This window comes from Artemia sp. Qi Xiang Cuo, chromosome 19, assembly GCF_049724085.1.
Source record: "Artemia sp. Qi Xiang Cuo chromosome 19, ASM4972408v1, whole genome shotgun sequence".
NCBI classification, from domain to species: domain Eukaryota; kingdom Metazoa; phylum Arthropoda; class Branchiopoda; order Anostraca; family Artemiidae; genus Artemia; species Artemia sp. Qi Xiang Cuo.
The window spans coordinates 36,879,776-36,897,979 of record NC_142812.1 but is presented as its reverse complement, the minus strand read 5'-3'; the positions used below and the strand labels follow the sequence as shown (position 1 = coordinate 36,897,979).

Here is an 18,204-nt window from a genome sequence, read left to right as displayed (position 1 = left end):
TTAATGTCGCTCCTTACTTTCAGTTTAAAGAAATTTTTTTTATATTTAAAGGCTGCGAAAGCGGAGGTTTGGGGTGGTAGCCCCCCAACTGTGCCTCTAATCCCTGTACGTTTTAAGGTTCGACCTTGTAACTCAGCCTCTTTAACTCTTTAGAAAACGTAGTTTTTTTCAAATAATTTCTGCACGTTTTTGTACAGTTTATTACTTATTATTGCTTGACTAACTGTTAGCTGATCGTGTCAGGAGTTAAAGTTGAGGGCTGCCGCCCCCAAACCCCACTCTTGAACATTCTTGTGTTAAGGCTTTTAATTCCTGAATACTCAAATCACGTCGTACAGGGTGCCTCCTAATCCCTGTACGTTTTAAGGTTCGAACTTGTGACTCAGCCTCTTTAACAGCCCCCCAACTGTGCCTCCTAATCCCTGTACGTTTTAAGGGTCGACCTTGTAACTCAGCCTCTTTAACTCTTTAGAAAACGTAATTTTTTTCAAATAATTTAAAAAAGAAACTGAGTTTCTTTTCAAAGTATATAAAAAAGTTGCTCTGATGGTGAATCGAACCCGAGTTTTCCGCCTGAAAGTCTGAAGTCTCAGCCGCTGGACTATACAAACACAATAGTAATTGTTGTTTAGCAAATAGAAGGTATTTTCGACGCAAGCAAATTCCCAAAAATCTTGATATGTGGTTTTTGGAAAACAGGGAAGGAGTGATCAGATTGAGCTGAAATTTCGACGATAAGCTCCCAGGCCCCAGGAAAGCTTATCCTCTAAATTTCAGCCCGATCAGACAACGTTAAAGGGGGGTTGTGGAGGGAAAAATTAACATGGGCTAATATAGGAAAACGAGGTTTTTCTTAAATTTAAAGTCGGGGGATAATTTTTTAGGTATTAAAATATAAAAAGGCCCTAACAGGTCGAATTCTGCTTCAAATGAGTCCTCATTAAACCGGATCGGTTGCCAACTGTGGCCTCTTGGCATGGCTAAGAAAACAAAAAAGAAAGGAATTTTAAGTGGCGCTATTTGGTTTTTTGAAAACAGGGAAGGAGTGATCGGATTGAGCTGAAATTTCGAGGATAAGCTCCCGGGCCCTAGGAAAGCTTAACCTCTAAATTTCAGCCCAATCGGACAACGTTAAAGGGGGCTGTGGTGGGAGGGTCCAAACTTCCGGCCCAGTTTACCCCATGAAGATAAAGTCGGAGGAGGATGAAATTTTGCAAGTTTCTTAGTTTGAGCTTGGGCTACAAAATGCAATTACCGCCGTCTCTCTGCGACCTCTAGGACCTGAAATCGCTTAACATTGTGGTGGGTCGCCTCTTTATAGAGGCACAAGTGTGCCTCCTTGATATTAATGTACACATATTTATGAAATGTACTTGATTGAGGCCATAGACTGGAATAACTGCCCAATATTAAAGAAAAAAAAACAAATGTTTCGCGTAAAAATGTTTGTTTTTTGGTTAACAGTTTTTGTTCATCTAGCGAGTTTGGGGATTCTAAATACATTTGATAACTCCTTTTAGTGAATATCAATGTCTCCATAAAAAATTTTTTGCTATTATTTTTCTAAGTTCCCCTTTTTATTCGAGAATTGTACAAAACGGAGGTAGAATTGGACACTATCAGAAGCCCTGTGTCTATGGTGCTATTTCAAGGCGACATTGATAATGCTTACGTGAAGGATGCGCCTTTCTAGAAATGTCTTTTGTGATTTATGTAATTTTACCCTAATCATGGTTACTGAAGTGGTTTTATGATGGAGAGTATTCCATCACTAACGAATATTTGACAGCCCTTGCAGTTAGAATGTATGGGGAGAACGTATTAGAATCTATGCTTTATTAACCTCCTGGAAATGCTCCTTGAAACATTATCGAAAGTCATCTGAATTTATTAGAGGAAGCGTGGGCCATAGTCCAAGGTAAGGGGACACGAACTTTCCAAGAGTATGCACTTGATTTCATTTTACTGTAGTTAAAACTACGGTAAGGAAATAAAAAAAAAGTCTGAATGAATAAGAGCCTTTCTTTTTCTGCTACAAGCTAAAACTGTTGGTTAGAACGTAACTGAATATATCGCATTAGTTAACAAGTTTTTAATTTGGAACAGGGAATGGGATGTGAGATAACAGGTATGTTTTTTTTGCAATTCTAACCACTTCTTTCAGTTTCGTGTTTTTAATTTCATCCTATGCTTTTTCTGCGCTAAACAAATAATGCCTTCTTGAATGAGTCGCCAAAAACAGTGATAAGTTATCGTAGGGATTGTGCGTTCAATTCTTGCCGCCTCTTATATCTTCCAAATAAGTATTTCATGCCAAGAGTTTTCTTCTTTTTTTTATAAGTTACTAAAATTTTATCCTCCAATTGAAATCACATTCTCTGCAAAAAAGGGCTAAAGTAAAGTTAAAAGTAAAATAAAGGGCTTCTTGATTGAGTCGCCAAAACAGTGCTAAATTACTATAGGGATTGTGCTTTCAATTCTTGCCGCCTCTTATCTCTTCCAAATAAGTATTGCATGTCAAGAGTTTTCTTTTTATCAGCTACTAAGATTTTACCCTCCAATCCATATCACATTCTCTGCAAAAAAGGGCTAAAGTAAATGTAAAAGTAAAGTACAGGGCTTCTTGAGGGAGTCACCAATACAGTGATAAATTACTGTAGGGATTGTGCGTTTAATTCTTGTCGCCTCTTATCTCTTCCAAATAAATATTATTTTATTATCTTAACAACTATGTTGACCTGAATAATCTTTGGTTGACAGAAAATTACAATTTCTGAGAAAAAGAATTGAAATAATACAAAATTTGTATATTCCCAAATAAATAAAATATTAACATCATAACACGAATTGTAATTTACTATTTAAGTAATTCGTTTAAATTTGGCAAAAATCGAGTGCTTCCATTTCTTTTGAAATCAGCACAAGGGTTCTTTTTTTCTCGATTTTTGTAACCCTAACAAGTAACGTAATCTTTTTAACACAAATTTCGCAGCTAAAATTTCTTGTAAGTGATAGTGGAACGCGCTTTTTATTTGCTCGGAAATTATTGCCGAAAGGATTTAAATGGAAAAGGTTTATTGATTAAACCAGCAAAATCACTAGGTTTCTTCTTCCCTATTTATACCTGAATAGAACTCTGTGAAGCCCCGCGATTGCTTGAAACTAGTTTTGATTTTGTAATTTTGGATAGTTGGATTACTGCCTATTTCGTTTTCTCCATCAAAATTTTCTACAAAACAATAACGGCTAAAAGATCTTAATGAGAGGTTATCAGATTTTCGAAAAGGTCCACAGAGCTAACACAGTGGCATCAGAAATGTTTTGATCAGGCAGTAATGTCTGGAAGTATTCAATATAAAAGCAGGCAGTATTGCTCGCCCTCCTGGTGCCCCATTTACAATTAGATTTTACCGATGTCGGGATTTAGCCCGCACTAATTTCAGCCAACCTATTTGTCCTGGAGTTGTTTAGCCAGTCAGAAAATTTTATGAAAAATCTGATTGACTCGAATTAGAGCTAGTTAAATTTCGGTTTTAGTTAAGTTTGATTTTGAATGGACTTAAAGGAAACAGGCGCTCAGTCAGTCTCCGATGTGAATTACTCGTAACCTTGTTCGCATAGATCGCTTTCACCAGGAGACTTGTTGGTAAGAATATTTAGGAGGTTCTCACTAAAATCGGATCTTCGGTACCTGTACTGGTACTCTTTAGGATCTAACATCGGGATGGAAATCGGCTTATTTCGGACGCCAGAGGCATGTAAGGTTGGACTACCGGCTTGCTAATTTGAATACACTAGGAGATTCAACAATTTGAATCTCCATTCTGACAAAAAAAAAATAAAAAATTAACGTATTCCGAGACCCGGATCGAAGATTTTGCTGCATTTTTTCTTGGTTACAGCAACCACGGATACTTTGTAGCATCTATAAACGTTTATTTTTACGGTTTTAAATCTCTGGCTCTTAGTAGGAGGGGGTAGAGACACTAAACAAGCAAATATTTGCTCCCTGTTGTCATCGATCTATATTATCGACTTGTGTTAACCTAGCAAAGCGGTTTTTGTTCATAATGGGTCGATTCCCGTTAGATATACTATGTGTTATCTGCATTACTTTTTTTTTACTTTCCTGAACACCGAGGATAGCAATTTGCTACCCCGACTTTAAATCTATAAGGGCCCGAGCCGGATACTGATGCACCAACTAGTAGCTAATTTATTGGGGATATAAACATTGGAAGACTAAATCTGAGTTTAGTGTGCAATGTACATCCTGAGGTTTGACGGTACCCCTTGGTACTTGTGCATTATACCCACTCTTTTATATACTGCTAGTTTGGTTAATGCTAATGGAATAAAACAAAATAGGATGAATATAAAAAGTTTAGAAACAAATTTGGGCTATATATTTGCACATTAGGGGGAGCGGGGGGTAAAAAAAAACAGATAAAAAGAGACAGATAACCCTTAATTGCACTCTATGAGTGTAATTTTTACACTCTTTTGTCTTGGGCAATAACCCTTTATCCTGAAAAAATTCAACTGACTCTTTTTCTGTCTTTGGCAAATTCCAAATTATAATTTTATGATTCATTTTAGATCGCCCTTTTTCATACAACTCGACTCTAACAACTGTTTTAGGATCGGGTAGCTCTCCCGCAACTGTCCTGGTAACTGCCGCGTCTCATTTGACATTATAAAAGAGTGGGTATAATGCACAAGTACCCACCCCTCTTATTGCGGTAACGCTTGTTTCTAACAGAAAATGGCAGTTTCAAATTTGAATTAGTTTAATAAAAATAGCAGAGCTTTAATTGAAAGAGAGTTGAGTTAAGGGGTATGGCAGCCCCCCAATGTGTAGAATAACTTTGAATTTTATATCCAACATAAACCTAAATTCATTTAAAGACAATTTTTTAAAACGAAAGTAAAGGGTGATGCTAAAACTTAAAACGTACAAAAATTATCCTATACAGTATGAAGGAAGGCCGTTGCTGCCCACAATTCAGTGCTTAATGCACTAAAGTGTTACTTTTACCTAAATGCTCCAGGAATGGTGACTTCAACACCAGAGCAATTTGATGAAGATCTCCTTTTTTGTCATAGTGCTTCGAAAATTATATGGATCATTTGATTGCTTTGCTTTAAACAACAAAATATTCTGGGTACTTTTCTGTTAGCCAGACAACAGGCGACAATTGAAGTTTGGTCAATGCTAATAAAATAAAACAAAATATGATGAAAATCTAATAGTTTAGAAACAAATTTGGGCTATGTATTTGCATATTAGGGGTGGGGATAAAGCATAGAATATATTAAACTCGTGACCTAACCTAACCTAGCTGCCTTTTTTGCCCCTAAACCCCAAAAAACTAAAGTTTATTGTTCCCGGCGTGAGAAACCCCTGTTTCAAAGGAATTCTCTCTTTAAAGAAGCTGCCTAACTAGTTTTTCACATCCCGAATTCTCGCGTGTTGTCTGGCTAACAGTAAAGTACCCTATTATGTTTCAATGCTTCAAAAGGCTGTCTTACTAACTGTCTATGTTTGCTAAAAGATTTCGTAAAGATAGGGAAGTTAAGGGAGCTCCCCCTCCCAAAGACAAATTAGGATAGATGTTTTTATTTTAGCTTTTTGTTCATTTTTTTTACTCCAAGAAGACGCAGATCTATTCAAAAAGACACGAGTTTAGTAACCCTAAAATTTCGATTAATCTCAAGAATAAATACTTAGAAATCAGAAGTAGGCTTAGGAGGAATCAAACTGCGTTTTGAAGCCCAGAGAACCACAGGGATGTTTTTTTGGCGATCACAGGGACATTAAAAAATGACGACAACCTTGGCCCCAAAACTATGGTTCCGTACCTACTGTGCAAACAAAAAACTTAGGTCAAGACTTCTCAAATTGGACACCAAAGAGCCAGCATTAATTTTCAAAATTACATTTTTATCATGAATGTAAAAGTTAGAGAGGATGTGTATTTTTTTTCTCTTGTTTAATGCTATTTCTAATCAAGTTCTTAAAAAAGAAGTTATATGTTCTTAAAAGAAAGGACTAAAAAAAAGTTTCAAGAGACGCCGGACAGGAAATAGCTTTGATTTCTTGGGGCTTTCCTCTCTATCTCTTGGATTACGACTCTGATTAAGAAAATCATTAAAACTTTTTAAAAGTGCTTAGAAAGTATTTAGCTTTGGAGTACTTTATACCTTTTGGAAAAGTCTGGCTTTTAATAGTTCTATGAAAAGGGGAAGTTTGCTATTTTCTTTTTGTCGTATTAACTGTCATTATTTTATTACATGAAGGTGTTGGGTTAGCAAAGTTTTCAAGAAAGAATTTTATGTTGTGGGCGTGAGTAGAAGGGCCTTATTGACTCCGACGCCCACAATACCCCTTCGAATCCCGATCCGGACACTTTTTTTAAAAATTCCGACGCCCACACCAAATAAGGGCATAGCCTCCCTAGGGAGAATGATTACGTAATGGGGTCAATGACCTAAATTGATTGCGTAATCAAAGTGTGTCAACAACAACAACATCGACCTTGACATTCGCTGAGAGCGTGCACTTACAACATCAACAACATCGACCTTGGAACACCTGTGCTGTCGACCTCAATTCACCTATCGTGAATCAATAATTCCCCTTAGAAACAACAAATTAATTCCCCTTTCTTGACAGATCAATCAACCAATGACATCGTCTGTCAGACTTTAAAAATTTTCGCCTAGAAACATTTCTCCAGGAATAGATCCAAGTCATTAATGTCTTTGCCTCGGGAACAGTTCTACTGGTCGAACTCCAAAAGATATTAATAACCAAAGGCCATGGAAACAGTTCTCCAAGAAACATCTTAGCGATGAATTGTTTTAGCGCGCGAAAAAGTTTCTTATTAATTTGAAATGCGTTAGTGCAGAGATGCCAATAACAAAGGAATACGCTGAATTTACGTTTAGGGATTATTTGGGCGAAACCGTTTTAGACAGGTTATGGAATTATTTCGGCGAAACAGATAGAGACATTTTAAAAGAAGATTTTGGAAGAGATTTTAGAAGAGAATTTAATGGTGAAACTCTGTGGTCGTTATAATACACAAGTTTCATTTGAACAGTGTTGTGAGGTCCTCTAACCCAACCCAAAGGGTTCCAACCCTCCTACCCCAACCCCGAAGGAAGCCCCCGGTACTCAAAGGCCCCCCAAGCTCCCAAAGGGCCACAGGCGCCCCCAAAGGCCCACCCAGACCCCCAAAGGCCATCCCCGGGCCCCACAAAGGCCCATCGAGCTCCCAAAGGACCAACGGGGTCCCAAAGGCCCTCCACCGGTCCCCAAATGTCCCCCTGGCCCCCAACTGCCCCCCGGACCCCCAAAGGCCATCCCTGTGCCCCAAACGCCCTCCCGGTGCCCCAAAGGCCCGCCCCCCGTCTCCAAAGGTCCCCCGGACCAGAGAAGCGCTGCCGGGATGCGCCATGGGCCAGGAAAGCGCCGCAGGATGCGCCGCAGGGATACGTCGTGGGCCTGAAAAGCGCAGCGGGGGGGGCACCACAGGAAGGCACCACCGGAAAGTGCTACAGGATGTGCCGCAGAGCTGCGCCGCAAAAAAAAAGTAAACTAAAAAGTAAAAATTTCGAATTGTTATCCCCCAAACGCCCTCCTCTGGTCCTCAAAGGTCCCCCGGGCTCCCAAAGGGCCAACTGGCCCCCAAGGGTCCCCCGAGCCCCCTCCGGCTCGCCGCAGGTTTACAAAGTTCCACTTGTCTCCCACCGGCCCTCCTCTGGTCTAATCCCGTCCCCCGGGCTCTCAAAAGACCATTAAAACCTCCCGAGCCCCCGGATCGACCCACGCCTACCCTGGTCAACCAACGTCCTCCCTGTGCCCCAAACGCCCTCCCTGTGCCCCAAAGGCCCTCCCCCGGCCCCCAAAGGTCCCCCGGACCAGAGAAGCGCCGCCGGGATGCGCCATGGGCCAGGAAAGCGCCACAGGATGTGCCGCAGGGATGCACCGCGGGTCAGGAAAGCGTTGCAGGGGATGCGCCACATGGAGGCACCGCAGGAAAGCGCCGCAGGATGCGCCGCAGGGATGCGCCACAAAAAAAAAGTAAACTAAAAAGTAAAAATTTCGAAATGTTATCCCCCAAACGCCCTCCTCAGACCCCCAAAGGCCCTCCACTGGTCCTCAAAGGTCCCCCGGGCTCCCAAAGGACCAACCGGCCCCCAAGGGTCCCCCGGAACCCTACCGGTCCTTCCCCGGGTTACCACGGTCCATTTGGTTCTCAACGGTACTCCCCCGGCCCAAAACCCTCCCCCGGGCTTTCTAAAGACCTTTAATTACACCAAGGTCCCCGGATACCCCCAAGTCGTCCTAGAGTCAGCCAGGTTCATCTCCAGGCCCCCACTAAACACACCAAGACTTACAAACACAAAAACACTTACACACACACACACAAAACTTACACACACACACGAAAACTTACACAGAAACACGAAAACTTACACACACACGCCAAAACTCACACACACACACACAAAAACTTACACACACACACACACACACACACAAAAACTTGCAAGAGTTGGAATATTTCAGTAGTTGTTGGTTATGGTTTAGCTTGTCTCAGTTCGATTTTCTTGATTTTTCAAAGTTCATTTTGAATTTCTTTCGTTGAAATGCATGAGTTGGAATATTTCAGTAGTGTTTGGTTGTGGTTTACCTTGTCACAGTTACATTTTCTTGATTTTTCAAAGTTCATTTTGAATTTCTTTCGTTGAAATGCAAGAGTTGGAATATTTCAGTAGTGTTTGGTTGTGGTTTACCTTGTCACAGTTACATTTTCATGATTTTTCAAAGTTCATTTTGAATTTCTTTCGTTTAAATGTAAGAGTTGGTCTATTTCAGTAGTGTTTGGTTGTGGTTTACCTTGTCACAGTTACATTTTCTATATTTGTCAAAGTTCATTCTGAATTTCTTTCATTGAAATGCAAGAGTTGGTATATTTCAGTAGTGTTTGGTTGTGGTTTACCATGTCACAGTTACATTTTCTTGATTTTTCAAAGTTCATTTTGAATTTCTTTAGTTGAAATGCAAGAGTTGGAATATTTCACTAGTGTTTGGTTCTTGTAGACCTTGTCACAGTTACATTTTCTTGATTTTTCACAGTTCATTTTGAATTTCTTTCGTTGAAATGCAAGAGTTGGAATATTTCAGTAGTGTTTGGTTGTGGTTTACCTTGTCGCAGTTACATTTTCTTGATTTTTCAAAGTTCATTTTGAATTTCTTTCGTTGAAATGCAAGAGTTGGAATATTTCAGTAGTGTTTGGTTGTGGATTACCTTGTCACAGTTACATTTTCTTGATTTGTCAAAGTTCATTTTGAATTTCATTCGTTGAAATGCAATAGTTGGACTATTTCAGTAGTGTTTGGTTGTGGTTTACCTTGTAAAAGTTACATTTTCATGTTTTTTTCAAAGTTCATTTTTAATTTCTTTCTTTGAAATGCAAGAGTTGAAATATTTCAGCAGTGTTTGGTTGTGGTTTACCTTGTCACAGTTACATTTTCTTGATTTTTCAAAGTTCATTTTGAATTTCTTTCGTTGAAATGCACGAGTTGGAATATTTCAGTAGTGTTTGCTTGTGGTTTACCTTGTCACAGTTACATTTTCTTGATTTTTCAAAGTTCATTTTGAATTTCTTTTGTTGAAATGCAAGAGTTGGAATATTTCAGTAGCGTTCGGTTGTGGGTTACCTTGTCACAGTTACATTTTATTGATTTTTCAAAGTTCATTTTGAATTTCCTTTGTTGAAATGCAAGAGTTGGAATATTTCAGTAGTGTTTGGTTGTGGTTTACCTGGTCACAGTAAAATTTTCTTGATTGTTAAAAGTTCATTTTGAATTTCTTTCGTTGAAAAGCAAGAGTTGGAATATTTCAGTAGTGTTTGGTTGTGGTTTACCATGTCACAGTTACATTCTATTGATTTTTTTCAAAGTTCTTTTGAATTTTTTTCACTAAAATTTAATATTTGGAATATTTCAGTAGTGTTTGGCTATTGTTTACACTGTCAAAGCTAAATTTTCCTGATATTTCAAATGTCATTTTGAATTTCTTTCGTTGAAATGCGATATTTGGACTCTTTCAATAGTGTTTGATCGTAGTTTACCTTGTCACAGTTACTTGTTCGTGATTTTTCAAAGTTCATTTTGTATTTCAGTAGGTTTAATGCAATAGTTGGAATATTACAGTAGTTTTTGGCTGGGGTTTACCTTGTCCCATTTACATCTTCTTGAATGTTCATAGCTTATTTTATATTTATTTTCTTGACTAGAAAGAATTGGACTCTTTCAGCAGTGTTTGGTTATGGTTTAACGTGTCACAGTTAAATTTTCATGATTATTCAAAGTTCATTCCGAATTTCTTTCGTTGAAAAGTAATATTTGGACTATTTCAGTTGTTTTTGGTTATGGTTTACATTGTCACAGTTACATTTTCTTGATTTTTCAAAGTTCATTTTGAATTTCTTTCGTTGAAATGCAAGAGTTGGAATATTTCAGTAGTGTTTGGTTATGGTTTACCTTGTCACAGTTACATTTTCTTGATTTTTCAAAGTTCATTTTGAATTTCTTTCGTTGAAATGCAAGAGTTGGAATATTTCAGTAGTGTTTGGTTGTGGTTTACCTTGTCACAGTTACATTTTCTTGATTTTTCAAAGTTCATTTTGAATTTCTTTCGTTGAAATGCAAGAGTTGGAATATTTCAGTAGTGTTTGGTTGTGGTTTACCTTGTCACAGTTACATTTTCTTGATTTTTCAAAGTTCATTTTTAATTTCTTTCGTTGAAATGCAAGAGTTGGAATATTTCAGTAGGGTTTGGTTGTGGTTTACCTTGTCTCAGTTACATTTTCTTGATTTTTCAAAGTTCATTTTTGAATTTCTTTCGTTGAAATGCAAGAGTTGGAATATTTCAATAGTGTTTGGTTGTGGTTTACCTTGTCACAGTTACATTTTCTTGATTTTTCAAAGTTCATTTTTGAATTTATTTCGTTGCATTTCAAGATATGAACTATTTCAGCAGTTTTTGTTTATTTATTACAATTTCACAGTTACATTTTATAGTAATATAATTTTAAATATATATTTACATTAGAATGATAGATATTTATTAAATAAAAATTTTTATGTTGGTTTTTTGTTTAAGATTAACAGTTAATTGATAAGTATTTATAAATGTTAATTTTGAATTTCTTTCGCTGAAATGCAAGAGTTGGAATATTTCAGTAGTGTTCGGTTGTGGTTTAACTTGTCACAGTTACATTTTCTTGATTTTTCAAAGTTCATTTTGAATTTCTTTCGTTGAAATGCAAGAGTTGGAATATTTCAGTAGTGTTTGGTTGTGGTTTACCTTGTCACTGTTACATTCTCTTGTTTTTTAACAGCTCATTCACAATTATTTTCTCTGAAAAGCAACAGTTGGAATATTTCAGTAGTGTTTGGTTGTAGGTTTACCTTGTCACAGTTACATTTTCTTGATTTTTAAATGTTTATTTTGAATTTCTTTCGTTGAAAGTCAAGAGTTGGAATATTTCAGTAGTGTTTGGTTGTGGTTTACCTTGTCACAGTTACATTTTCTTGATTTTTCAAAGTTCATTTTGAATTTCTTTCGTTGAAATGCAAGAGTTGGAATATTTCAGTAGTGTTTGGTTGTGGTTTACCTTGTCACAGTTACATTTTCTTGATTTTTCCAAGTTCATTTTGAATTACGTTCGTTGAAATGCAATAGTTGGACTATTTCAGTAGTGTTTGGTTGTGGTATACCTTGTCCCAGTTACATTTTCTTGATTTTCCAAAGTTTATTTTGAATATCTTTTGCTGAAATGCAAGAGTTGGACTATTTCAGCAGTGTTTGGTTATGGTTTACATTGTCACAGTTACATTTTCTGGATTTTTCAAAGTTCATTTTGAATTTCTTTCGTTGAAATGCAAGAGTTGGAATATTTCAGTAGTGTTTGGTTATGGTTTACCTTGTCACAGTTACATTTTCTTGATTTTTCAAAGTTCATTTTGTATTTCTTTCTTTGAAAATGTAAGAGTTGGAATATTTCACTAGTGTATTGTTTTGGTTTACAATTTCACACTTAAATTTTCATGATTATAGAACGTACATTTTGAATTTAGTTCATTTACTTTCAGAAGTTGTACTATCTCAGTCTTTTTTGCTAATGTTGTACATTCTTAAGGGTACATTCTCTCTACTTTACTTTGTTCTCTTGTATATCTTTCATTGTTATTAACTATGTAGTCCATTTATTTAGGGTGTTGGTATTATTTAACTTGTCACAGTTTAATTTTAGTTATTTTTAAAATTTCATTTAGAATTTCATTCGTTGAAATGAAAGAGTTGGAATATTTCAGTGATGTTTGGTTATGGTTTACCTTATCACAGTTACATTTTCTTCATTTTCAAAGTCATTTTGAATTTCTTTCGTTGAAATGCAAGAGTTGGAATATTTCACTAGTGCTTGGTTGTGGGTTACCTTGCCACATTAACACACATGTATACACATGCACACACATGTGCCTATCTTGAGTGCTCATGATAAGTTAACCTAACCCTTTCCGGTGAGTATGGTTCGGTTAGACTAGATTAAGTTAGGTTAGATTAGGTTAGGTTAGGTTAGCATACGCACGCTTCACTTAGGTTAGCTTAGGTTAGGTGAGAGACATGCGAAAAGTTAGGTGTATGATTAGGTTAGGTTAGGTTAGATTAAGTTAGGCTAGGTTAAGTTAGGTTAGGCTAGGTTAGCCTACGTACGCGCGCGTACGTAGGCTAACTTAGCCTAACCTAACTTAACCTAACCTAACTAACCTAATCTAACCTAACCTAACCTAATCATACACCTAACTTTTCGCATGTCTCTCACCTAACCTAAGCTAACCTAAGTGAAGCGTACGTAGGTTAACCTAACCTAACCTAATCTAACCTAACTTAATCTAGTCTAACCATAACCATACTCACCGGAAAAGGTTAGGTTAACTTATCATGAGCACTCATGATAAGCACATGTGTGTACATGTGTATACATGTGAATGTAAATGTGACAAGGTAAACCAGAACCAAACACTAGTGAAATATTCCAACTCTTGCATTTCAACGAAAGAAATTCAAAAAGAATTTGAAAATCAAGAAAATGTAACTGTGACAAGGTAAACCATAACCAAACACTACTGAAATATTCCAACTCTTGCATTTCAACGAAAGAAATTCGAAATGAACTTTGAAAAATCAAGAAAATGTAACTGTGACAAGGTAAACCAAAAGCAAACACTACTGAAATATTCCAACTCTTGCATTTCAACGAAAGAAATTCAAAATGAGCTTTGAAAAATCAAGAAAATGTAACTGTGACAAGGTAAACCACAACCAAACACTACTGAAATATTCCAACTCTTGCATTTCAACGAAAGAAATTCAAAATGAACTTTGAAAAATCAAGAAAATGTAACTGTGACAAGGTAAACCACAACCAAACACTACTGAAATATTCCAACTCTTGCATTTCAACGAAAGAAATTCAAAATGAACTTTGAAAAATCAAGAAAATGTAACTGTGACAAGGTAAACCACAACCAAACACTACTGAAATATTCCAACTCTTGCATTTCAACGAAAGAAATTCAAAATGAACTTTGAAAAATCAAGAAAATGTAACTGTGACAAGGTAAACCACAACCAAACACTACTGAAATATTCCAACTCTTGCATTTCAACGAAAGAAATTCAAAATGAACTTTGAAAAATCAAGAAAATGTAACTGTGACAAGGTAAACCACAACCAAACACTACTGAAATATTCCAACTCTTGCATTTCAACGAAAGAAATTCAAAATGAACTTTGAAAAATCAAGAAAATGTAACTGTGACAAGGTAAACCACAACCAAACACTACTGAAATATTCCAACTCTTGCATTTCAACGAAAGAAATTCAAAATGAACTTTGAAAAATCAAGAAAATCTAACTGTGACAAGTTAAACCACAACCAAACACTACTGAAATATTTCAACTCTTGCATTTCAACGAAAGAAATTCAAAATGAACTTTGAAAAATCAAGAAAATCTAACTGTGACAAGGTAAACCACAACCAAACACTACTGAAATATTTCAACTCTTGCAAGTTTCAACGTGTGAATGTGTGCGTGATGTAACTTTGTGTAGTGTGTGTGTAAGTTTTGGCGTGTGTAAGTGTAAGTTTTCGTGTGCTGTGTAAGTTTTCATGTGTGTGTGTAAGTTTCTAGTGTGTGTGTGTAAGTTTGTGTGTGTGTAAGTTTTTGTGTGCATGTCATGGGGACCGGGTAGGACCTTGGGGCCCAGGAAGGCGTTTGGGGATCCGAGGGCCCTTGAGGATTGAGTGGTCTTTTGGGAGCCCAGGGGACCTTTGGGGACCGGGAGAGGACCTTGGGAGCCCAGTGAACCTTTGGGGACCGAGGAGACCTTTGGGGGTCCAGGGACCCTTGGGGCCAGTTGGTCCTTAGGAGCCCGGGGACCTTTGAGGACCAGTGGAGGGCCTTTGGAGGTCTGAGGAGAGCGTTTGGGGGATAACATTTCGAAACTTTTACTTTTAGTTTACTTTTTTTTGCGGCGCATCCCTGCGGCGCATCCTGCGGCGCTTTCCTGCGGTGCCTCCCTGCGGCGCATCCCCTGAGGCGCTTTCCTGACCCGCGGTGCATCCCTGCGGCACATCCTGTGGCGCTTTCCTGGCCCATGGCGCATCCCGGCGGCGCTTCTCTGGTCCGGGGGACCTTTGGGGGCCGGGGAGGGCCTTTGGGGCACAGGGAGGGCGTTTGGGGCACAGGGAGGGCCTTTGGGGGTCCGGGGGGCAGTTGGGGGCCAGGGGGACATTTGGGGACCGGTGGAGGGCCTTTGGGACCCCGTTGGTCCTTTGGGAGCTCGATGGGCCTTTGTGGGGCCCGGGAATGGCCTTTGGGGGTCTGGGTGGGCCTTTGGGGGCGCGGGTGGCCCTTTGGGCGCTTGGGGGGCCTTTGAGGACCGGGGGCTTCCTTCGGGGTTGGGGTAGGAGGATTGGAACCCTTTGGGTTGGGTTAGAGGACCTCACAACACTGTTCAAATGAAAATTGTGTATTATAACGACCACAGAGTTTCACCCTCAAATTCTCTTCTAAAATCTCTTCAAAAATCTTCTTTTAAAATGTCTCTAACTGTTTCGCCGAAATAATTCCACAACCTGTCTAAAACGGTTTCGCCCAAATAATCCCTAAACGTAAATTCAGCGTGTTCCTTTGTTATTGGCATCTCTGCGCTAACGCAATTCAAATTAATAAGAAACCTTTTCGCGCGCTAAAACAATTCATCGCTAAGATGTTTCTTGCCTAATTGTTTCCATGGCCTTTGGTTATTAATATCCTTTGGAGTTCGACCAGTAGAACTGTTCCCGAGGCAAAGACATTAATGATTTGGATCTATTCCTGGAGAAATGTTTCTAGGCGAAAATTTTTAAAGTCTGACAGATGATGTCATTGATTGATTGATCTGTCAAGAAAGGGGAAATTAATTTGTTGTTTCTAAGGGGAATTATTGATTCACGATAGGTGAATTGAGGTCGACAGCACAGGTGTTCCAAGGTCGATGTTGTTGTTGTTGTAAGTGCACGCTCTCAGCGAATGTCAAGGTCGATGTTGTTGTTGTTGACACACTTTGATTACGCAATCAATTTAGGTCATTGACCCCATTACGTAATCATTCTCCCTAGGGAGGCTATGCCCTTATTTGGTGTGGGCGTCGGAATTTTTAAAAAAAGTGTCCGGATCGGGATTCGAAGGGGTATTGTGGGCGTCGGAGTCAATAAGGCCCTTCTACTGGCGTGGTTCACTATACTTTGGTAAGTATCTTAGAAAGTCGAGAAATATGAATTATTTCTTCCAACCTATTTTTGAAAAAAAAAGAATAGGTATCTATGGGACTCGTCAGTCGTCAAAGGTCAAAGTGTGATTTTAGTCCTATATTCCTTAAAAGTCATGGGGAAAGAGGGGTGAATTATTTGAATGTTTTTTTTTTAATAAGTTCTTACTTATCTCCACTGGCTGCAGGTGTTAGCCCTACCACGGTATCATATATTGATTTTTCTTCCACGAGCTTTAAAAGTTCGTTCGTTTTGAACTTGCATTTTTTTTTTATTTGTAATACTACTATTACATTTTTATTTCTAAAAGAAAATTAGTCTATCCTTTGCTAACAAAAGTTTTTAGGGCTAATTTCTCCTTTAAGTATCATTCTAAACAAACTTATATCCTTCCGCTAAAGCACTCATAGAAACGTTTTTTCTATATTTTAGATTTAGAAAACCTTCCAAAGAATCCCTTCAAACCCCTGAGTATATGAAAGCAATGGAGGCGAAATTTGCTGCTCATTTCTGTGGCGAGGAGATAATTGTCACCCAAGGGATTGACGGTGGAGTTGATTTCATTCGGCCGGAGGCTCCATCCTCAGCACTAACGAGGTAGTATTTAATTTCCAACATTTTCGCCGTAACGGTGTCTTTATTCTTTTTTCTTTATTGGTTACTGCTGTAAACTGAGGAAAGAATGTAAATTTTTTGAAGCTAATTTGTAGTTCCAGACACTGAGGAACAAATATATATATATATATATATATATATATATATATATATATATATATATATATATATATATATATATATATATATATATATATATATATATATATATATATATATATATATATATATATATATATATATATATATATATATATATATATATATATATATATATATATATATATATATATATATATATATATATATATATATTCATAAGAATAGATCGACCGTATATCGGACAATGGTCATTATGTGCTTTACGGTGGTTTTGTCCAAAGTGAATGCCAAATTATTTCTGAAATATTCTCAACAGTACTTTGATTTCTTTAGATTTATTAAATAAAAAAACAGCAAGTTTTTTTTTACTGAAAGTAAGGAGCGACGTTAAAACTTAATACGAACAGTAACTATTCAGTATATGAAAGGGGCTATCCCATCCTCAACGCCTCGCTCTTTACGCTAAAGTTTGAACCTGTCTCACAACTCTATTTTTTAGAACATAAAAAACTTCAACGTAATGAGCGAGGCGTTGAAGCGGGGACAGCCCCTTTCATATACGGAATAATTTCTGTTCGTTTTAAGTTTTAATGTCCCTCCTTACTTTCAGTTAAAAAAATATATTTTTTTATTTAATTTCTAAACGTTTTTAAATTAATGCAGATTTTGATTTTGGCTGACCGTATATGAATATTAAAACGAAATTTACACATTAATTTTACTTTATTTTTGGCTAAATGGCTTTCTCTAAAGCTATTTAATTTTATTAACGAACGTTTCTATTAGTAATAAATATACGTAACTTACGAATTAACTTACGTAACGAACTTCTATATTCGTATATTTTTATTACGTATATTAGGGGGGTTTGCCTCCCTAGTCAATACCTCAGATTAAGCGCAATTTAGAATTGTTTTTCAAATATTTAATAATAAAACCATAACCGCAAAGACCGGTAATTAAAATAAATAGCTATTATGAAAGTACTAAAAAAACTTTAGTGTAAAGAGCGAGGTATTGACTAGGGGGCTAGACCAATCACATACGTAATAGTTTCTGTTAGTTTTAAGTTTTGATGTTGAAAAGTTATCAGTTGAAAAGTTTTTCAGTCGAAAACTTGTTTTTTTTATTTAATTTCTGATCGTTTTATAAATAGTGCTGGGAAATCCGGCGCACCCTTCATAGCAATATCCCTTCCCCCATGAAAACTTCCTCCATGGAGAGATCCTCCCACGTAACCCCCGATTCACCCCCACCCCCTACTACCTAAAAAAATTCTCCCTGAAAACGTCGGTATCCTTCCCAATAACCAATGCTATATGTAAACATTGGGCAAAGTTCATAACTTGCAGCACTTCCTCCGGGGACTGTGGGGGATTAAGTCATCCTCAAAGACATAGTTATTGGTTGACCATGCTGAACAAAATGGCGATCTCAAAATTTTGATCGGGTGATTTTGGGAAAAAATGAGCGTGGGAGGGGGTCTAATTGCCCTCCTTTTTTGGTCACTTAAAAAGGGCACTACGATCACCCCTGGAAAAAAAACAACAAAAAAAAACAAATAAACGCACATCCGTGATCTTTTCT

At 37.5% G+C, this 18,204-nt stretch overlaps 1 protein-coding gene across 5 annotated transcripts in view; it reads left to right on the top strand.

Annotated features, from left to right (window-relative positions):
• The window catches only part of ATP7 (copper-transporting ATPase 1), a 304,355-nt gene that overhangs the window by 261,223 nt on the left and 24,928 nt on the right, over positions 1-18,204 (top strand). For all 5 annotated transcript variants that reach the window (XM_089105398.1, XM_089105396.1, XM_089105401.1 and 2 more), the window contains one exon: positions 16,333-16,497. In XM_089105398.1, coding sequence (XP_088961524.1) covers positions 16,333-16,497 — 165 coding nt within the window. The remainder of the gene's footprint in view (positions 1-16,332; positions 16,498-18,204) is intronic.